Source organism: Lissotriton vulgaris, chromosome 5, assembly GCF_964263255.1.
Source record: "Lissotriton vulgaris chromosome 5, aLisVul1.2, whole genome shotgun sequence".
Classification (NCBI taxonomy): Eukaryota; Metazoa; Chordata; class Amphibia; order Caudata; family Salamandridae; genus Lissotriton; species Lissotriton vulgaris.
In genome coordinates this window covers 113281414-113304147 of record NC_141693.1, presented here as the reverse complement: position 1 = coordinate 113304147, position 22734 = coordinate 113281414, and the positions used below count along the sequence as shown (strand labels likewise).

General features: G+C 46.3%; 1 protein-coding gene across 1 annotated transcript; it reads left to right on the top strand.

Annotated features, from left to right (window-relative positions):
* Positions 1–6809: 6809 nt before the first annotated feature.
* Positions 6810–20953, top strand: DNLZ (DNL-type zinc finger). The gene is made up of 3 exons (XM_086921018.1): positions 6810–7088; positions 18355–18494; positions 19766–20953. The coding sequence occupies exons 1-3, from the start codon at positions 6837–6839 to the stop codon at positions 19938–19940; spliced, it is 567 nt and encodes a 188-aa protein (XP_086777144.1). The 5' UTR covers positions 6810–6836; the 3' UTR covers positions 19941–20953.
* The last annotated feature ends 1781 nt before the right edge of the window (positions 20954–22734 follow it).

The following is a 22734-nucleotide window of genomic DNA, read 5'->3' as shown; positions in this document are numbered from 1 at the left end:
ATTTTTTAAAGCACTCCTAACTGACATTTTCACCTAGCTATAACGTTCCTTTAACCACTTTTTTTTAAAATCTATATTTTCCTATATGCACTTACCTTTCGATAGTTTTGTCCTCAATTTTCAGGCTATGATATTAAGATATCATAATATTACATACTACAAACTTTGATATGTTGAAGGAGAGGGCTAGTGTGGCACTAGAATTATCTACTGCCTAAGAATCTTAGTAGGATCTTATTCTTGAAAATCGATAAATGTTAGGGATTATACGAAATGTACAGAAAAACACTGCAAATGAGGCATGAGCAAGGTAGATTTGAGGCTTGTTTTGCAATTTCATTTGCCAAAGGAATGTAACTTTTAATTATCAGGCAGTACTGCGCTTCAATTTCTGTAACGATTGATATAAGGTCTGAAGGCACTAATATTATCTCCTGTTGTATGTATCAATCAGGGGCATTGTATGTGCGGTACTCACCAATGAGGGTCTCAAGGAGCTGAGGGGGGTCCGCAGATCTGTTAGCCGAAGAGACAGGTCTTCTTCCTGAAGGTGTTCAGGGACGGTGCATGTCTGCCAGTAGCTCGTTCCAGGTCTTGGCTGTAATGTGAGAGAAGTATCTTCCACCTGCTCTGGCTCTGTGGATGCGCGGTGTTTTGGCCAGTGTGAGGTTGGAAGATCGGAGGTTTCTTTTGGGTACATGGAAGTTGATTCTTTTGTTGAGTTATTTGGGTCCGTTGTTGTGTAGGCATTTGTAAGCATGAGTGAGGAATTTGAAGGTGATTCTTTTCTCCACAGGGAGCCAGTGGAGTCTTCGTAGGTGTTGGCTAATGTGTTTGTGCCAGGGGATGCCAAGGACGAGTCTGGCGGCAGTGTTCTGTATTGTCTGGAGTTTGCGGAGTAGGGACTTGTTGATGCTGGCGTAAAGTGCGTTTCCATAGTCCAGTCTGCTGGTGATGAGTGCGTGGGTGACTGTCTTCCTTGACTGAGTGAGATCCATTTGAAGGTCTTGCGAAGGATGCGGAGGGTGTTGAATCAGCTGGAGGTGAACGCGTTGACCTGTTGGTTCATGGTGAGTGATGAGTCAAGTACGATGCTGAGGTTTTTAGCGTGGTCTGAGTGGGTAGGTGGGCTTCCGAGGGCGGTCGGCCACTAGGTGTTGTCCCATGCTGAAGGGGTGGTTCCAAGGACGAGGACTTCTGTCTTCTCGGCGTTGAGCTTAATAGAACCCTGGCATCATAAAATGGATGCTGCAGCCACAGACACGAGTCTGGCCTCCTGCTGCTGGACGAAACTCCGGCAGGGGAGGCCTGGACAATAGGTTTCCTGTCACAGGGAGGTGAGATCACATCCCAGGCAGGCTTTAGTGTATTGGGGATGGGTGGGTGCACTCCAAGAGTGTTTTGACTGCACTGGGGGGACATTTGGTGTCCCTGTGCACAGTCCAGCTCAAACCGATTGCAGGGGCTACCAGCCCCTGCTATGGCGCAAAACTGGACAAAGGAAATGGGTGTAGCCACACCACTTTCCCGACCCGCCCATAGGTGGGTCCCCAGAGTTTGTCCAACCCCTTCTTTGGGTATACAGTAGGAACCCTTGACTACTGGACTTTAGATTTACCTGCACGAAACAGAATCCTGGAACTTCGACAATCTACACTGTTCTAGATGAATGACAAATCCTCCTTGGAGTAAAGGAATTACTCCCCTGCTTGGCAGGCACCTAAGACTCATCTGACCGGTTTGCATCTCTGAAGCTCCCGCCGGACTCCGAAAAATTTGCAACACAGGAGGTGGGTTCCCAGACTTCACAGTGGCCGACCCGAGCTCCCAGCAAAGCTGAGACCTGTAGCCCTCGTGACGACCGTGGAACCGGAACCCCTGGACACCGTGCACATTTGCAAGTGCATATGCTTCTTGGAGATCCTTGAGGCTGTGCTTTGGGCTACCTGCAGTCCAAGCCCCGAGCAGTGTTTCCACCGAAGATTACTGGCCTACACTCACCAAGTGTCTTGTGGGCTGGTATTGTGGGATTCCTCTCAAGGTCCCTTTGTGATCCCTGGCCGTCGACTGGTGGGTCCCTGTGAAGGCAACTCTAACTTTAATTGGGCTTCCCTGGTTGCTCCAGACGTGCTCTGACTCCCCATCGCTTGGGGAGTCCCCAGGTCCTTGCTTGTCCACGCCGAAGCATCTTTTCTCTTCCTGTGTGGGTTGCTGTTGCCAAGGCTTGTTGTGTTCAATCTGAGCACAGATACCGCAGCACTCTACATCCTCCATGGGACAGCTCGAATCCAGCTCCTGGTTGTTGTCGATGCCTCCTGGTCCTCATGGCTTCAGAGTCAAGCCTCACCTGAAGCACCAGACATCAGTGGGCATTCGTCTATCGTGACCCTGGTCACTGGCAATTGACCCAGAATCTGTCCCCTTTGCTTTCAGGTTCTTCACATCTATGATTCAGGCTTGGATCTCACCGGACACTTTCCTTCTTCCCGGCAGCAGCATTTTGCAGCAGGTCTCCTTTGAAAACGACGACTCAACCCGACACCATTTGACACCTATGCACCCGGCTTCCCAGGGTGAGGTAACTCTAGCACTCCGGTGCTCCTGTGGGTGTTGGCCCTAGAACCCCCTAAGTCTAATGGGATTTGCTCAAAGTCCTCTACTAAGTGTCCTTAAACTTTAAAATTCCAACCGTGACTTCCCCCATAATAGCCAATGGAGCTCGCGGCTGTGTTCTCACACTGCACGCATCCCCCTGGGTACCCTGTATCACTACCTTGGGTGGTTCCTTGGGGTCCCAGCGATTCTACGTGCTCTAGGCACTGTGTCTAGTCAAGTCGTGGTTCTTATACCACTTTCTTAATATATGGTTTGGTCTCCCCCTGTGGCCCATTGTATATTGTGCTATTTACTGAAGTGCTATTGTGTTGATATTGTGTATCTTTTTCTTTAATCTCATAAAGAGGTTAGTAGAGAGTGTTTAGTAATAAATACATATATGTTATATATATATATATATATATATATACATATATATATATATATATATATACACACCTATACCTGGAGTGGTTCTCCTTTCATTTGGTCATTCAAGAGGTTATAATCTGGTAAACCAAGCTGCTTTACACTCCTTCAAGACTTAGCCTGAAGGCTGCTCTTCATAACTACCACTGGGATAGCTTTCAATAAAGGTTGTCTTAAACCTACCATCAATAAGGGTTGTTTGGACTGGTGCAAGGTGCCCACTATAACTAGTGGACAACGTATGCCAGGCCAACTTCTCACACCATGTTAATGATTTTCATACTATTCGGTATTGTTTTCATTAGTATCACAAATATGAGCAGATTTAATGAAGCAGGTTTTATTTTGAAAAATCGTGCATCATCATGCCTCTTGGGCCAGCCAAACTGTTATGCCCAATTAGGATGTTCTTCACCGGGCTGTGTTGCACAGCCTTGTGGAAAACATGCCCAGGCTCCCATGTATTGCCTAAGCAGCCAAACACGCTGCTCAGACCAATCACGACGCTGCATGCGGGATCCTGAGTGCTTCCGGTGCTACCAGACATCTGCTGCTCTTCATCTAAGAGGACGGTGGAGAGGCGGCGCAAAGGTACGTTTTTTTTTTAATCCATCCAACTACCCCTGTTCCTAGGCAACCACCAGACTGTATTCTAAAGCAAATCTGAGCAATGCCATACCACCATAAAATATCACAGGAAAGGACAGCCCCTTGACCTTGCTGTTAGAATCATTGCCACCCCAGAAAAGTGGAACCAGGAGTCATGGCTATTAATTCTGACCTCCCATTTAGCCAAACTGTGTGCTCTTGGGCAATTACCTTATGAGCTAATTCATTTGCTCCCTTTTTCGAAAAGACTGGGAATATTTAAAATACAAGTTTTTTTTGTTTGTTAATGCAGATTTATATAGCAGGAACTTGATCTGAAGGTATTGGAGCGCTTTATATGAGCACTGGTCACCTTACACTAGGACACATTCAGACATGGGGAGATTAAGTGATTTGCTGAGAATTACAGGATGTGGACGAGACCTCGAGGCTCGAACCTTGGTGTGCACCACCAAAGTCGGCAATCTAGCCATCAGACCACATCCTTAAACCTTCTAGCAAGTGTGTGGTTAAAAAATTAACTGGATATTTCTTTGAGGAGTGGAGAAGTTCTCAGCCTCATGGTAGATTCACCAAAATGCAATAATGGCATCTGTTACCATGCATACCAAAACAATGCGCGGCTTAATGCCGTCAATACCACAAATATGTTGTTACCACAAGTTCGTTTACAACGCAAGTCATTACAATGACTTGATTTAGGTAAGAACTGGACTTTGGAATAGATTAAATTACTATTCAAACTCCAGCCGGCAGATCAGTAGGGAAGGTGATAGGCTTAAAATCCAACACCAGTCCAACACAGCATCGCCTAAAGCAAGTTGTTGTAAGGACGCGCTGTAATGGAACTTGTGGTAACATTGTAGTTGTGGTACTAATTGAGTTGTAATGGCCCTACAATGGAATGACTGCATTGTAGTAGATGTTTCTCTGATAAATGAATCACCTTTGCGGCAAGTAGGAAAGTGCTGCAGCTATGTGTCAACTGCTTTCAGAAACTGTTTGATCCTGGGCAAATCATGCTCTACTTTTGCCTCTGTCCAGTGATGTGACAATATGTCAGAACTTTGATAAAGGCTTAAAGGAAGAAACAATTATCAATGGCATGCTTCCAGGTCTGGCCCCACCATGGTTTTCATTCACAGATGAGGGTTTATTGGAAGGTGGTTGGATTTGAATCTTAATAGTTTGAGTGCTCCTGAAGAGACATTGTACGGTACTCCTCTTGTGCTGCGGCTCCTCTCTGCTAGCTACCAATACGTACCCCTTTTTCAGGGTTAAAGTGGTGAGGAACCAAAATGTGGGACAATCTGGGCACAAGCGCGGGCAGTGCAGCACGCTCTGGGAAGTTGAAAGGAAAGGATGGGAAGAAAGCAATGACGTGGCAGTCCAATGGCCACACATATAGTGTCAGAGGGAAGTATTCGAGGGGACCTGGTCGGCTCTGGTAAGGATTGTGGCAAGAGTTCGGCGAGAACACAAAGTAAGTCTGGTGTTAGGGTTCCCAGTGGGTACCTACCATTTGGGCCTGGGGAACTGAGCAAAATAGGTGCAGCAGTGAGAGGGTCCTGAAGGAAGTAGAGGTCCCCATGTTACCGCTCCATGGCAGACGAGGGTGGTGTTGTCCTGTTGGTACAGGGCAAGGACAATGGCCTGGTCCAAGAGCAAGCAGGCTCGACAAGATGGTTAACGTGCGTTCCTGTGCAAGGACCACAAGGAATCATGCTATTTCAGAGTTTATGTGCAGTTCAGAAATGTTTGGGGGTGGAATGTTGAAGACTGCAAAGGCTGCCCGGGGGGGCACGTAGGGGACCCTCCAACAGGGCGGCTGCCTTAGTGCCACAGGAAGGCACACTACTCAGCACACTAGTGCCCCCAGTCTAGGTCAGTCGGCCGTGACACTACCGGCTGTGGTGGGGGAGGACACCGCCCACAGGGCAGCCTCTTGTCCGCTGCCCGTCTCGCTGTTTCCCGCCCTACCGCTTACCCTGCAGACGGCCAGAGGGTGGTAAGGGGAGGGGAAGAATCTAACTTATTGTTTTGTTTTGCAGGCGGAGTTACAGGGCGATCCAAAGTCTGCAAGGTACAGAAGGCTACTACAAGCAGCAGCACATTAGGGGTGCTAAGCCAAGGATACCCAGGGATGTCTTACCATGTCCCCTGGAAGTACGACAGCTCCCCGTTAGCCCTACGGGTGGTTGTGGGCCTGAGCAACCGGGGGCTGCCTGGAACACTCTGCCCCCTTTTGGGGGCATGAGTAAGTGTGTGGACTGGCGGTCCACTGATGGGAGGGGTGGCCCCTCCCAAAATTGGTAACCACCGATTGGCGACGACCACGGTATTTGGCTCATCAGGCGGGCAGGCGGCATAGGGGCTGGCCTGCCCTTGGATCGCCCGTAAGATAACCCACCATGTTGGCATATTTGTTATGCAAATAAACCTGCAGCAAATTTCTCCAATAACAAGGTGTCTTGTGGTTTATTGATGTATGTTGCTGAATGAGAACGGAGGAGGCTTGCCGATATTGGCACTATGGAGGTGGGCTGGTTTAGAACCTTTTGCTTGCCTGCTGCCTTTTGCACTCCAAGCGAGTGGATGGTGAGATAATTTTCTCCCAATGTGCAACTCGCAGTGACTCTGTGGGGGCAGCGGGACATAGGAACCAGTATTGCAGGTCCAACCTGCAAAATGCAAAACGGTTAACCACCCTACCATACTATGTCTGCACATTGATTCGGCTTCTAATGGTTCCTTATCATTTGACTGGGTCTTTATTGGCTACATTTTTTCTGTTTTAACTTGCTGTTAAATGTTTTCATTAAAATGTTGGCAAATTCATTTACAGAAACAGAGAAGCAGGCATAATACTGACCTTTCTTTCCTTCGCAGAATCAAAACTTACATACGAGAATGTTGGGAAACTTTGCATTTGCTATATTGCGGCTAAAAAACTTGTCGTAACCGAGTTATAAAAATAAAACGCTAGCAGCTCAGAGACAAATGATCATTCGTGATAGAAAGAATGTTCTTTTTCCGTTGGTCGAACTTTTGATAATCTGTTTAAACCTTAACTCCATACCGTTCTAAGATGTCCGATTGAGAAGGTTTTCAGCGCCCGGATCCTGTCCCAAAATGGCTTCCACGTCCTTCTTTTATGTCCATTACGCTTCGGGGAGGAGAGTAGAGTAGTGTAGTTTGTGTCAATGGCAGCCTCCCTGGGCAGGATCCTGGGCTTGGTAGCCGTGCGAGCGGCTCTGGTGCCGGGGAGGATCGGCTGGTGTCAGGCAAGGGTCTGGAGTCAGCAGACGGCGCGAGCGAGCCCCCACGGTTTGCGGTACAGAGCCTCCCTGATGCTTTGTTCGCGACCTCCAGCATCCCGGACATTATGCACGGTCCACGCGGACGCCGTGGGGCAGGTGAACCCCACCCACTACCAACTGGTGTACACCTGCAAGGTGAAGAAGGTGTACTGCTATCAGTGCTGGTATGGTGCTTGGTGGGATGACTGCTCTGGAAACTCATAAATTGGGGGTCTAGGTATGCCAGAGTGAAGGGGGGCAGAGCTTAAAAAACAGTTTGGCAATCACCTTACAAATGTATTTTTAAAAAAAAATGCTGCATGAAATTGGCAACAAGGACACGTGCGACAGACAATCTGTTCTACCTTATTTAATTGTTCTCTAAGAGGCTGTATTTTAAAATATCTCTCCTGCTGCAGAGATCTTTGTGTGCCCATTAATTTCAAGATTATTATAATAGCGGTAAGATAACTCCCGGTGGTTAATGCAGTTCTGGGAGAGGTCTGAGTTTTGTCCGATCTCAACTATGGACAGTATATGATTCCTACACCTTATAAACTTCATTGTCTTAATGAACCTTTCTTGTACATTAATTTACACACTTGTTTTATTTATTGCAACTCTTTGTGTGATGTAAAGATCTGACACCCTGCACCGGGATGAGTAGCGCTATAAAAGAATTAATTGAAAATAAATTAGTAGGTGCCATTTAAATCATTGCAAGTGTAATAATTCATTAAGACAGATAAATATTTCATTCTTATGGTGTATGCCCATCTCTTACATAAAGGAGATGAAGAAAGTCCAAAACATGCCTCCAGGTCAAATTTCCCTATAGTACTTGTGAATCACAAATTTGCAAGCATTCGCGACAAGAATTTGCAATTCTATTAAGGACACGGAGGCGAGGATTATGCTTCTCCATCTTTAATGAAGCTCACAGCAGCCAATGAAAATGCTTGCTTTTCATAGTAAACCGTTAAACAAACTACACATCCCATCAGGACTAGCCCAAGGCACGCCCCCCTAGTCCATAAGAGGCCTCTGCCTGCCGCCATCTTCCTCTTTCTTGAAGGCGAACAGCTCCAACAACTTAGATAACTTGATAACTCCTCCAACGTGGAAGAAACTTATTCGGTCGCATTATCCTTGCAGTCGTCGACTTTCAGTCACTCTTCTTATCTGGCCCTGCAACAAAGGATATGAGACCGTAACCACCATAACCATTGGGTGGGCAAGCATTTAATACATAACATGCCGGGTGGGATAATCCTCGCCTCCGTGTCCTTAATAGAATTGCAAATTCTTGTCGCGAATGCTTGCAAATTTGTGATTCTATTGCAGGACCGGAGGCTTCAGATTATGCATGTTTAACGCTTACTAAAAACAACAGAGGTAATATCCCCCACCGGCTTATAATAGTATGTCTTGAAGGTCGATTCTGATGACCAATCTGCGCTACGCATTATATCCTGTATGCTGGAACCCAACATAAATGATTTAGATGCCATGGCTCCTCTGACTGAATGAGCCCCGAAAATGGTGATATCTACACCTGCCTCTTCCATAATATAACGAAGCCATCTGGCAATGGTGGCAGCTGCCACCGCTTTGAATGGTTTCTGAATGGCAATCAACAACTGAGAACAGCCCTGCGGTCTATTAGCCGCTGTACATTCCTCATATGTTTTCAGACATTTTACAACACATAATTTATCGTTCTCATGAAAAGCATTATAAGAAATATGACGAGATAATGTCTTAGTGCGTCCTGAAATGGAAAAAGAAACTCCCTCTGGAGTAAATACTCTACCTGTAATTTCCAGCGCCCGTACGTCCGATGACCTCCTGCATGCCGAGAGGCAGAGTAGCATGGCTAACTTAGCTGACAACTGTTTTCTGGATAAAAGCGAGTTAACCGGCCATTTGTTAAAGAGCTCCAAAACCAAAGACACGTCCCACAACCCAGTGTACTTGGGTTTCGGTGGGTTCTCCACCCTAATTCCCTTGAGCAATTTGCATACCAGTGGATGCATGCCTACTGGTTTACCATCCAGCCGAGCGTGGCCTGCTGAGATGGCTGACCTAAAGTTATTGACCGACCTATAGGCCAAACCCTCGGAAGCCTTGTCCGTTAAGAAATTCAGCACGTGGGATAAGTCTGCCCCCACGGGATCCAGATGTCGTTCCATGCACCAACCCATCCAGTTCTTCCAGGCCGAGGAGTATCGCTTCCGCGTGGATGGTGCCCAGGCTTGCTTGATGAAATCACAAGTCCTGCTCGAAAGGCCTGGCAGCTGCCACTGTTCCCTGAAAGCCTCCAAGCCATCAGCTGGAGCCTGCCTTCCATTACCAAGGGATGCTGTTCCTGATGAGGGCCCAGCAATAGCGTTGTCGACTCCGGGAGGAGTCTGGGACGGTCGCAGCTCCACTGCATCAGTTTGGGGAACCATGACTGTGACGTCCACCAAGGCGTCACCATCACTACTTCCGCCCGTTGCTTGATCACCTGAGACATTGCCCTCGGGATCAGCAGGAAGGGTGGGAAAGCGTACTGCGTCCCTTCCGTCCAATTCTGGAGAAAGGCATCCGTTGCCAGAGCCACGGGATCCGGTCTCCAGCTGAAGAATCTGGGTACCTGATATGTTAGTCTGGATGCAAACAAGTCCGTCTCGAACGGACCCCAAATCTCCTGCAGCCATTGGAACACCTTCGGTAGCAACTTCCAGTCGCTGTAGTCCCTGAGGTACCTCGAATTCCAGTCCGCCACCTGATTGGACTGGCCCGGCAGGTATTCTGCTATTACTGATATCTGATTCTCCAGACAGTAATGCCAAAAGTCCTTGGCTATCTGCACAAGCATTGACGACCTCGTGCCGCCCAACTTGTTGATGTATCTCACCGCTGACACATTGTCCAAACGCAGGAGGATACAGCAAGATGTCTGCCTCGGGGACAACGTCCGCACCGCGAACGATCCCGCGAGCAGTTCGAGACAATTTATGTGAAGCGAAAGCTCGTCTGGAGACCATCTGCCACCTGTGGAGATATCTCCGCAACGAGCCCCCCAGCCCCAACGGCTGGCGTCCGACTCTATTGTTACCTCCGGAAGAGAGCCGAAGATTGCTCGACCGTTCCAGGCGTCTACATGACCGAGCCACCATTGCATTTCCGTCTTCACCTCTTCTGTGAGGGGAATGTTGTCCGAGTACGACAGACCCTTCCGTAGGTGTCTGATCTTCAGCTGTTGAAGGGCCCTGTAATGAAGAGGGCCCGGGAATATCGCTTGCACCGATGATGCCAAAACTCCTACTACTCTCGCAATTGCCCTGAGCGAAACTGTCTGACTGTTCAACAGTCTCCTGATCTCCTTCTTCAGGTCTTTCAGCTTGTCCTTCGGGAGGCTTAGCTGTGCTATCTTGGAATCGATCGTGAAACCCAGGAAGTCTATCACCTGAGTGGGTATCATGACTGATTTCCTGGTGTTGACTACAAAGCCCAGGCTTTGAAGCAAGGTTGTCGTCAGAGTAAGGTGTCTCAAGAGTGCCTGACAACACTGATCCACTATCAGGATGTCGTCCAGATAGATTATGAGGCGAATACCGCGTTCCCTGAGGTACGCCACCACTGGTTTCATCACCTTGGTGAAGCACCAAGGTGCCGAGGAGAGCCCGAAAGGCAGAACCAAATATTCGTACCACTGGCCTTTCCACCGAAATTGGAGATATCTGCGATGCGGGGGAAATATCGGCACAGACAGATAAGCGTCTTTCAAGTCCAGTCGGACCATCCAGTCTCCCATCTGCAGTAGATCCGTCAAAAGATGGATGCCTTCCATCTTGAAATGATTGTACGTTATAAACTGGTTGAAATCCCTGAGGTTCAAAACTAATCTGTTTCCGCCTCCCTTCTTTTGGATAACAAAGATATTGCTGCAGAAACCGCGAGGACTTTGACAGACCGGTGCTATCGCGCGCTTCTGCAGCAATTCCGAGATCTCTTCGTCTATAAAACTGAGATCTTGTTGGGAAAAATGGAGATCCGCCGGGAGCTCCGATTGAACGGGGTGAGAATAGAACTCCAAGCGGAAACCCTGCACAGTTTGTAGCACCCATGCGTCCTGTGTCAGTGCCCGCCACTGCTCTAGGCAGTGCCGAGTCCGTCCCCCCAAAGGTAGAAATGTAAACTCTGTTACTCTCACCTGCGGTCTGCTGATGCTTGAAGGTCCCCCTGTTGTTATTGGAGTGATAGCGGCTCCTGTCGAACCTCCTGCGGGAGGGGTAGAAGGTTCCACCACGGGTGGAGTCGTATTCATTTCTTCCCCTGCCAAAATCGCCTCTTTGGGAACCTTGCTGACCTCCACGGCCCGACGAGCGGCCCCCGCCTCGTCCGGCCCTGTTAAAAACTCTCTGGCTGAGAGCTCTCTTTATCCCTGACTGCGCCTTGTCCAGCGCCGTAAATGTCCCTACATATTTGGACACGTCTTTGACAAACTTGTCTCCAAATAGTTGGCCCGCTGCTAGGGGTCCCGGCTCAGCATCCGCTAGCTCGGTCAGGTTGCTGTCCATTTTCATCAGCAGGGATTTCCTCCTCTCTGACGAAATGGCGCAGTTGGCGTTGCCCAGCAAGCAAATGGCACGCTGGGTCCAGCCAGCCAATACATCCGGGTCTACAGGGGTGGAACTCTCCTTCGCCTTTAGAGCCATCTCTAAGATCTTCGCCAGAGGACCGATTGTGTCCAACATCTTGTCCTGACAGCCTGACCATGCCCTATCCAAACCTCGTTTGGGGTCTTTTGAGAACTTCCGAAGGAAGGTCAAGAGGCTTGCGTCGATCTCTGGGGTCTCCGCCACCTTGTCTGGGATGTCCGGGCGAGGGCATTCTGATTTGAGGCGGTTTCTGACGTCCCTCGGGAAGCTCTTCCTCAGATTATCGTGTATGTATGCCGTCACCGCCTGAGGCGGGACCCAGTCCTGTGACCTGGGGTGTATGATCTCCGTAGGATCGAATGTGAAAGGAGTATGCACCTGGGCCATCTCCACTTGAACCTTCTTCGGAGGAGGCTGCTCCTCCGATGTATCGGTATCCGTGCCTGTGGTAGCGTCCGTGTCCGTGTCAGTATCTGTATGGACCCTGCGCTTGGACTTGGCCTTGGTGCCAAAATAGCAATGATCCGCTGTGTCCGGTAGGGTAGCGAGGGCCTGTGCATGAGGCCATGTGGCAGTGTCAACAGCCTGTTGACTGGAAGTGGAAGCTTCCGCTTTCTTCTTTTGCGGTTTGGTATAGCCATGCCTCTTGGCAAAGCCCTCCAATTGTTTCCGGATTGGGCGAAGGGCTGTGGCTAGGGCTTGCTGCACTGTTTGTGGGACCGTGGTCTCCATAGCCCTATTGACGGACGACTGCACAGATGCGTCCAATGCAATGACAATATTGTCCTCAAGGACAGCCTCCTGCTGTCCGTCATAAACCTCCTCCTCCGCATATTCTTCATTGTACTGACCCCACTGCGACATTTCCACGGGTGGTTGGTCTTGCACGTCAATGAAGAATTGCCAAAGCACTGTTTAGCCACCAGGAGGGTCAAGGGGGGGGTTAGCCCTGTAAGCACACTGGATTCCACAAAGTACAAACCCCCTCAGCAAAGCTGTATTCACAAGGGGCCAAAGACCCAGGCCAAAACACTGTCCACAGAGCGTGTGCGCACTCCAATCACTGGCCTCAATATTTTACAACCTTCACAGGCGTTTATAAGAGCAGAGGGGCCACCGGTAACTCTTCGTGTTCAAAAACGCTATGTTTGACAGTTTGGGGATCGCGCCGTGACGTGCAGCCCAAACGCGACTGAAATCCTACTAAAAACAAGCCCAAATTCAGCGCGTTTGGACGCACGCCACGGCCGAGAGCCACCCGGACCCTACACGCGTCATCGGCCTATGAGGGACGCCGATGCGCATGCGCGAGACGCGCCTACTGGGAAAACAGCCGGGACAAAGGCCCTAATTGTAAAACCCGGTGCCCGTCTACTCCCGGTCAACGACCGCTGCTACCACACGCCACGAGGCGTAATCATCAAGCCACACTGAGGAATAAATCGGAACACGCTAGGCGCCGCGACGCTAGCTAAACCTGCACAACACTCTCCCTGAAGTATCGATCCCCCACACGAAGGTAACTCGATATACCAAATTGCGCTTTAAGCATATGACAATCGCCACACTTAGCAAATCAATCAATTAACACAACATCATTCACATTTGACATGTGCAATCGTAGCTAACAGCTAGAGGGAGTAAACAATGTGCACTTAGCTCTTGCTGTGAGCAGCAAAGAAAGAGGAAGATGGCGGCAGGCAGAGGCCTCTTATGGACTAGGGGGGCGTGCCTTGGGCTAGTCCTGATGGGATGTGTAGTTTGTTTAACGGTTTACTATGAAAAGCAAGCATTTTCATTGGCTGCTGTGAGCTTCATTAAAGATGGAGAAGCATAATCTGAAGCCTCCGGTCCTGCAATAGAATTGACCAGTTTTGTGACTGTTTCCTTCCATTAGGTTGAAAAATAAAGGAGGTCCCCTAACTATCCAATTCGGGACAGGGGAAAATACGAAAAAGTAACAATGTCTCTAGCTTACAATTTATACAAGGAAAAAGGGATATCGTGGTTCTCATGAGCTCATAGTACACCATACAATAAAGCCAACAGTTTTGAGAGAGAAATTAATATAAATGCACAACATAAAATCACAATAAAAGAATTTAAAAAAAAAGAATATATATCAATTATTCCAAATATCGCAATTCCATCTTAATATCTTCATATACAGCACAATCTTGAATAAAAACATTGGAATCACAAAAATTGTCATATGACCATTGAAATCACAAAGAGAAAAGTTGTCGACGCAGTGTTTCGGTTTATGCTGTAAAACACCTTCATCAGGACCAATATTCTAAATATAAGGAACATACAATTAGTTGACCATTTATAATATTTTACATGTGCATATCTCAACAGCAAAATTTGTTATCAAGAACATATTTGTTCTAACATTATGTCAGCATTTAATTTTTTTTAAAAAAACACACTTAAATACATAATAAAAAAAGCTCATATTCATAGTTTATAAGACAACCACACTACCATCCCTAATTACACAGATTTATTATAAAACCAATATTTCTTTCGGTCTATACATTATTACCAGAGTCTATATTATGTTCTTATTTTTGAAAGAACACCACATACCTCAATATCAAGTGCAGAATGGGCAAAAAGAAGGATGTCCTATCTTTCTCTAGTCACATCTTCTATGCATATGGATAAGAGTAAATAAATCTTCCTATCTGGATGACTCCCTTAAAAATAAAGAATGTCACCATCATATTGATGTTTACATAGTGACCGATCCTATATCATTATTTCTACTTTATTAAAAATGCATACCTTTGTTGAATTAGGAATCCTGCATAGGTTAAGGCCAGACGTACTTATTCAGTTAAGAACACGTTGTAAAAGATAATTCTTAAAAAAGAAAAGAAAAGGACGGCCAGTTGTGAGGGACGTATTCTTATCTTGTATCTCAAAATTATGCCAAAAGGTTTGCAGGATGATACCTTACCAATTCCGGAAAACTGGGCCTTGTATACTGTTGCGACTTGGTTAATATGGTCTTGTCAACAAGCATGAAATTCAGGGAATAACCTCCTGAGGGCGGTCTCTTGATATGACCACCTGTGAATGAATTCAAAATACTATGGTTTTTAAATAGTCTCTATAACACACCTGTCTTCCTACGTTATAACAGTTATTATTAATATCTATTTCCGAGCATTTGTTAGGAAGAGTAATTAATTAAGGGAGTTCGATCACAATCCCTAGTATTATATGTGTGGCAAGTACTTTTGCTTGTTTAGTATATGCATTATTAATATCACCACACTAATTTGGTTAATGCATAAATAAGGACATGCTTAGAGTGCTAACACCAATCTCACCGGTTGTCCGTGCAAGACTGCGCAGCCACCGTCAGTTAATTACGTTCTCTATTGCAACCAGAGCCTGAAGGTATAAATCCTCCATGTTTTGGTCTTCCTTGTTTATAGTGACAACACCGGCGGTGACCTTTGCTAATGGTTTACTACATTTAAAACACGTGCCGCTTCGGCTACTAATCTGGTATTTCAATTGAATCTGCCACATCTCTATTCACCAAACTCACAATCTCCTGGCATTCTCTATTGCCACCGGGAACTAAAGGTATTTAATCTGCCGTACACGATCAAAGCTTGTGTGTAATAGCAATATCAATTACCTTTTGTAATTATAAGCCACATGTAGAAACGCCCGCCACTTGGACTACTAATTTCATTTTACCCTTGTCCCAACCATAGCTATTTGTAAAACAGCAGTAACCTGACTCGAATTGTGATATTTGGAATAAATGATATATATTCTTTTTTTTAAAATTCTTTTATTGTGATTTTATGTTGTGTATTTATATTAATTTCTCTCTCAAAACTGTTGGCTTTATTGTATGGTGTACTATGAGCTCTTGACAACCACGATATCCCCTTTTCCTTGTATAAATTGTAAGCTAGGGACATTGTTACTTTTTCGTTTTTTCCTTCCATTAGGTTGGCATCTAAGGGTTAGATCCAGATGGCTTCCAGCCAGAATGAGGCTTAAACAAAAGAAGAGCTAATGACCCTTTAAATCGGGCACTGAATGGAATGTAGAAAACGTGTGGACACTGCTGAATTGTGCCCCGCTGTCAGAAAAACCAGCACAAATTCAGCATATTACCTTGGGTTGGCCGGATCCGGCCAGAAATAGATGCCGGAACAGAGAACAGGGGATTGCGCCCCCACTTTCCAGCACTGCTGGGTATTCAGTAATAGTTAAAAGCAAAGGGAAACCGTTTAGTGATGAACTTACAATATGCTACAGAGAGATGAAGATTTTAAAGTTGTGCCTAAGAGGCCCAATGCCCCTGTGACACCTTTACCATTCGCACTACAGTCAAACTATGGGCTATTGAGTCCCAGCATGCAAAGTGCGGGTGTGTAAAAAGCAAGGACCGACTGAAGTTGTCCAATATGTCCTTGGAACCACGTGAGTGTTCGGATTATTCGCCTAACAAATTAGTGCATTGTGGGAGTTGTTGTCTTGGTCAAGTTTTCTTAAACTAAATTACCGGCTTACCTGAACATCCTAAAGTTAATATAATATTAGCATATGGTGTAGGGGAGACATACCTCTAAACTTTGAGACAATTTATTACAAATGAGTCAGGCCTTAATTTTCCACTGCCTTGAAATAAAATACAATATTTTTAGGACCATCATCAAAGAAAAAGTGTATATTTTCAAAGAAAAATGTGAGCCATTCCCCCTCGGTTTGACACAATCGTGGCTTTTTCATAGCCAGGAACTGACAGGTATACCTCAGGCAGCTTTGCTTAAATATCAGTCACACAGTCCTGCACACTGTAAGAAGTGCATTTTTGAGGGGACAGATTTTCTTCAAATTGTAACTGGCAGGAAGGAGCTGCAGCTCACATGGTGCAAAGTAAAACACATCTTTCGGTGCACCTTTACCGTTGGTGTCCACCAAAAGCTCTTTTGCTCCTCATCAAGGTTGTGAAGTGCCATATCAGTACAACTAGCAGCCCGTCCCGACCTTGTCCGGGAGCAAACAGGCTTCAGGGCCCTCTCCCGCCCCGGCCCCCGTCCGCCCCGACATTTTCCGTGGGTCCCCCGGAGTAGCAGCCCATCCCGACCTTGGCTTCAGGGCCCCCGTCCGCCCCGACATTGTCTGTGGGTCCCCCGGAGCCTTACCTCATCCGCTGCACCTTCCCACGCTCCTGAGTTCACTGGTCTACCGCTCCTCCCCGCCTGTCCGCCGCTCCTCCCAGCCCGTCCGCCGCTCCTCACCGCTCCTCCCCGCCTGTCCGCCGCTCCTCCCCGCGCTCATGTCCGCCGCGCCTCCTCGCACTCCTGGACGCTGCTCCTCCCCGCGCTCCTGATGTCAGCACGTCGCGACCGCCGCTACTTCCATGGGACTACTTTTTTTTTCTCGTAAATTTTTTAAATAACTTATATTTTTTTAATTTATATAGCCTATGTCCATCTGCACACGCTGACAATTACAACGATGTATCGGGTGTGTGGATTTGCGCTGTGGTTCCTGAGTTTACCCGCCTCAAAGGTTCAAAGTTCTTCCTTTATAATAGTAGTATAGATTACCGAACAATTCGGTGCATTTGCAATTGCTGCTTACATTCATACATTCAATCCCCTTTTTGCAGTAATACATTTAAATTAATTACTGGCCACGTCTAAGGCTGCCCTCAGATTGATCACTTTATCCAATGAGGGGCAATGACTTCATTTCTCTACTCGGTTTGAAGATATCCAGACCTTCTGGTTAAATATGACTCAGAGAGGGCCCCACATCCTGCCTTCCCATTGAGTGATAAAAGTGATTTATCCTCCACCTTCCCTTTTCATGAATTGGTCCACACTCCAAGGATGAACATACAGTTTAGCAACACCTACTCACATATGCCCCCCGAGGACGGAGCTCTCTTTTTTTTTTTGTTGTTGTTGCTTTTTTACCCCCCCCTAAACACTTTGAAAGCTTCTTACTACATTATTTTGCAAAATAACCAGTTTCTTTAGGGCGCACCTTTATGGTGCCATAATGTTTGAGTACATCTTTTGGTCGCTGTGCCATTAGAACCAGACTACACCTTACAGAAGAGCCCCCAGTCAGGGTGACACTGGTGTTAAGATGCATTCTGAGAGGACCTAGGCTTGGCAGTTCTGACTTGACGTCCTGTTGGAGCAGGGTCAAGACTTATTTTTCATATGGCTTGGTCTAATCCGAAGGAAGGCATGTTGGGCAGAAGAGAGATGGGTTGGAATGCTACCCTGAGTGATGGTCAGTGGTCAGACTTATTTAAAGCACCCTCCCTTCACCTTTTGTGTGCTTGACTGGTAGAAATGTCACTAGGGGCTGGTTTACAGATAGCTTGTTAAACTGGGATTCCTACACAAACGCCTGTTTTCACAATGATCGCACTTGCAAGCGGTACAATGTTGATCGCTGTTGGTAAATATCAGGCCACTGAGCATTGCACACTTCATTACATTTTGACAGAGCAAAGCTGGTGGAATTTATCAAGGGACATCAGGCATGTTATGTTGCCTTGCCTGGCGTACCCGCAAGGCAGTAAAATTAAACAATAATAGCGATCTAAGAACTCTAATTGGTTCAGTAGGGTGCTATTATGATTGATTAGACTTTATATTTAAAAAGCATAAAGATGTGTTTCAAAGTAGACGTGACACTCAATCAAAACGTGCAGTTCCTTGCCCCCTGTGTGTATGCTTGCAGGATCACGGATGTACATTTTGTATTCACAGGTTTGCAGGACAAGGTCGATGAAAGCCATCTCTAAACTGGCCTACAGTAAAGGAGTGGTGATAGTCAAGTGCCCTGGATGCAACAACCACCACATCATAGCAGACAACCTCGGCTGGTTTTCGGATTTGGAGGGTAAAAGGTATTTGCTCTTAGTAACCACTCTAAATCTGCAGTACACATCACAGTATCACAGGAGTGGAGGTAATAGTTCAGAAATGTTGCTGTCCTGCAAACAAATTAATAAATAGTTTTCACCTTATGGAAATTACAAAGGAAGCTTTGTATTGGCTGTTTGCTAACACGAGGCAGGAGAGGATGCAGCCAAAGCCTACAGGCTGGTCACAACTCGTGGACCTCTGAGTGGTCCCACTGTTGGCAGAGGGGTCTTGGGCTCTCGCTGGCCAGGAAACTGACGGAATTTCTGAAGCTCACTGTGAGCCAAAACGTACCTTGTATAAGGTGCCTGCCCCTCAGAGACCCCTCAGAGAGGCAGAGCGCTTGGAATAAACTGGACTGTTTTTGTGAACTGTACCATGCATCACTAGCACCTGGACCATTCAGTTAGGTATAGGAGTCATGTCGCTGGCCACTTCCCTAACTCACCTGTTGAAACTCTTACATTTGTGATACAAGCTGTAAAATAGATGTACCAAAGGCATGCATGAGTTCCAACAAAGCACATACAAACTGCGCATCAGCAGGTGTAAATTAGGCATGGGAATCGTGGGCATTGTATGGCTTTTCTGAGATGTAACTTAAAAATATTCCTAGGAATACCTTTGCGAATCTGGGCCAATTGTTTATTAAGGCTATGAAAAAGTCAAACCAAAGTTTCTACATTGCATGTGGGAGTGACTCTAATAATGCTGTTTTATTCGTCGTTATTGGAGTGCCCTGTTTTTCAAATAAAAAAGGTACCCTGCATACTCGTGTTATACTATCAAGAACTGCTGTAACTTAATTTGTCATGGCTTGAGCGTTGTCTGAATTGGTCTATTTGTCATTCCACTGACCTCAGGTGGAATGACAAATCGTAAAAAGTTGCATTGGTATACCTAGTAGAATGGACACATCTATAGTGCTATATTTGTTTGTATTACTATTCCCTTAATGTTGTATTTTGATTACAACACGTACTGTGATTTTGTTACCTAGAAGTCATGACTGCTGTACTGTTAGCTAACGAAGGACAGCCAGTGTGTTTTTTTTCCATTTGGCACGTTTACAGTTTAAAAAAATTATTTTAAAGGATTTGTACTGGCCCGCAGATTGCCATTTTACAGGGAAACTGTTACTTTCTTGTGTTCCTTCCTGCAGCTGTATTTGCACCTACGCTCCTTCCTACAAACTTATATTTCTGTGCACTTTAGAATGGGCTACATTAATATTTTTGTTTTTTTCACTGCTAAGAAACATTGAAGAAATCTTGGCTGCCAAAGGGGAGAAGGTGAGGCGGCTGCTCGGAGATGACGCTATGGAATTGGTTTTGGAGGACATTGTTGGAAAACAACAACATGCAAATCAGTCTGAAGAGGAAAAAGTCGCACCAAGCCTCGCAGAAGAGGACATAAAGCCTGTAAAATGAGAAAGTTGGCAGTAGCTTGTTGAATTAAACTAGCCGCTGCAAAATGGGACATGCAGTAGAGAGAAACAGAGTTTGTATTTGGCCTGACAGACTGTTGAATATACAATTCTGTGTTCCACTTGAGGCTGCTGTTCAAATGGAGATACTCAACTAGTGGAGCAGAGACCTTCAATACACATGCACAGCCATCAATCTTTCTAATGTTTATCAAATTCTCTGTAGAACCATACACAGCCAGGACGCTCCTCATTTTGGATCGGAGATTAGTAGCCGAGGCCTTCCATTTGGCCCTGTCACCTCTAGGACCATATGATAGTGGCGAGTGGTCAGTCGCCAGTGGTCAGTCGCCAGAAGTGTGGATGTAAGGGCTCTTTGATCTATATCAATACGAAAAGGCTTGCTTTTAGAACTTGTCATGCCCAAGCCATGTTGCGTGTATGCCTCTACATACACGAGTATTGCAGTAATGTGGCCAAATTTAGAGGGGATTGGTATCACTAAATATGATGGGGCAGAATGTAAACAAAGACTTACGGAAAAACACGCTTGAAGATAGTTTGCTGTCCTGGCAGGTTAATTTTCAGGAGTGGTCTGGGGAAGAGTCCTATCCAATCGGGGTCTCGGGCAAAGGATTTCTCCATGGGGAAAATATTTCCCCTGTGAATAAAACAAAATGAAAGTTCACCACAAGAATTGATGTTTACATCAGATTAATGCTTGTAGAATTTTTCACCCAGTAAAAAGTTGTACACTTTTGTGTAACACACGAGTACTCCAGGATGTCTTTTGGCTATTCTACATTTATTTAATTACGCCAGAGTTATTTTTCACATCATTTGTGATAGTTAGAGTGGCCATTCGGAGCAAGATTCTGATTCATAAAGAATTGTATCCATGTTGGGCCAGAGATGGCGTCCTAGTCCATGCCTTCATTACTTTCAGATGCTTGTACCTGTTATGATTTGGATTTCCATTGTGTAAGCTCTAATAAATTTTCTATTTTTGATATAACTAAAAGTGAATGTTGCTTCTTTAAAAGAGAATGTATGCTATTATGAGAACTGGTAAATGTTCGCATTCTAAGTGTGTGTAGTTTATATATTTCCTACAATGCTACTTTATTAATTCTACCCATTAGAGTGTATTTGTAATGTCCTGGATTCACTGTTCTTTACAAGATGCTAAACCACTCATCATCCAATTGATACATCGATTTTCACTTTTTCCTTTTGAACACAGTCAGGGACTGTAAGGCTCTTTTTAGCTTTCGGCCTAGCGATACACTGCGCGGCAGTGTTTGCACAGCCAAAATTTAATGATTTGGAGTATGGGAGCTTAAACCCGCCACTCTTCTCCATTGGCTGGCTTCCTAAACGGAGGACAGCCATTGGAGCAGAGGGGCATCACTCCATTTAACCCCGTCCTTTTCGGATTCGGGGGTGTGTTTTTTCGTTTCTTTTGCCGTCACTCAACTAAACATGCCCCCGATTCCGAAAATGTCGGCGCTGTGCTGCTGGATGTGGTCTGTCTGGTACTGGGTGCGTATGCCTTTCAGTCCCCCGCACAGCCGCTGCTTGTTACTTTTTGATGTCTTCCTATATGAGATTCCCAAGATGCTGCTAGGCAAGGGAAACCTCTGCGGTTGTGTGTGTGTTGGTATTGTACAGTATAGGAGGACTGATATATTGCATCGTACTCCTTATAAGGCTGTGAAGCGCTGTTTCACATAGTGTACCTGGACATATTTTAGAAGCGCATGGTTGATCTGGCAGGGGTGGGGCAAGGGGGGGTTAGTGTGGCATTTATGAAGGGCTTGGTTGTGACGCAAGCTCCAATTATGGTGCGATAAGTGTTCGCCTCACATGCGCATGGAGAGTTGCAGTACGGTGTGAGGATAGATGTGCTCGCGCAAGTCAGAGAGGTTGAGGGCGAAAGTTTGTGTATTAGAGAGAGGGAGAGAGTGTATGAAAGAGAAAACGAGAATAGCGTGTGTGTGAAAGCAAGAGAGACAGTGAATGCGTGAGAGTGAAGGAGAAAGAGAACGTGTGTGTGTGAGTGTGTGAAAGAGGGACAGAAGGGGGAGAGAGAGAAAAGCAGGGATGTAGCAAGGGAGATAGACGGATAAAGAAAGAGAGATCGTTGTACTGGTGGCCTAAAACATGTGCGTTGTTTCGGTCTGTGGAAAGGCAGGCACGTGCCTACTTTGCCCCAGATTAGCACTAGAGATTTCTCATTATTCACCTATCATTTCTGCGGCTGCCTCTCTTTATTAGCGAGAATTACGTTGTTGACCCCGATTTTGCTCGTTGTTTTTTAGTTTTTAGGTCAAGGACCTAAACGCTGCGCTTGCGCAGTCTGGGGTCGGAGATTTAATGTCCCTTTGTAGCGCTTTGGAACCTGCCTCCCTGCCCTGTCTCTCCTCCATTGGCTGGCTTCCTAAACGGAGGCCAGCCATTGGAGGAGAGATGCGTCACTCCGATTTAGCCTCGTCTTTTTCGGATTTGGTGGCGTAAGTTTTGCTGTTCTTTAGACAGTGACGTTGTCTGTCACTCAAAACAGCAAAACCACGCCCCGAATCCGAAAAATTCCGAAGCTGGCGGGTGCCATTTTTTCTCGTCTGCGATGAGGTGAGGATCGATCGTCTTATGCCACAGGACCCTGCCGCCGCCTCTTCTACCCAGTCCCCCACCCTCCTGTCCCCTGTGCGCCCGGAGATCACTGCTGCCGCCGGCTTCGTTTGAAGGTAAAGCACATGTTTGTTTTATACGTGCAGTTTCGTTGGGTCTTTTGTGTT

Excerpts from the sequence above, each read along its gene's own strand:
- DNLZ (XM_086921018.1), top strand. The coding sequence starts at position 6,837 with ATGGCAGCCTCCCTGGGCAGGATCCTGGGCTTGGTAGCCGTGCGAGCG. Across the intron at positions 7,089-18,354 it reads AACTGGTGTACACCTGCAAG|GTTTGCAGGACAAGGTCGAT; the intron begins GTGAAGAAGGTG and ends TTGTATTCACAG. Across the intron at positions 18,495-19,765 it reads TCGGATTTGGAGGGTAAAAG|AAACATTGAAGAAATCTTGG; the intron begins GTATTTGCTCTT and ends TTCACTGCTAAG.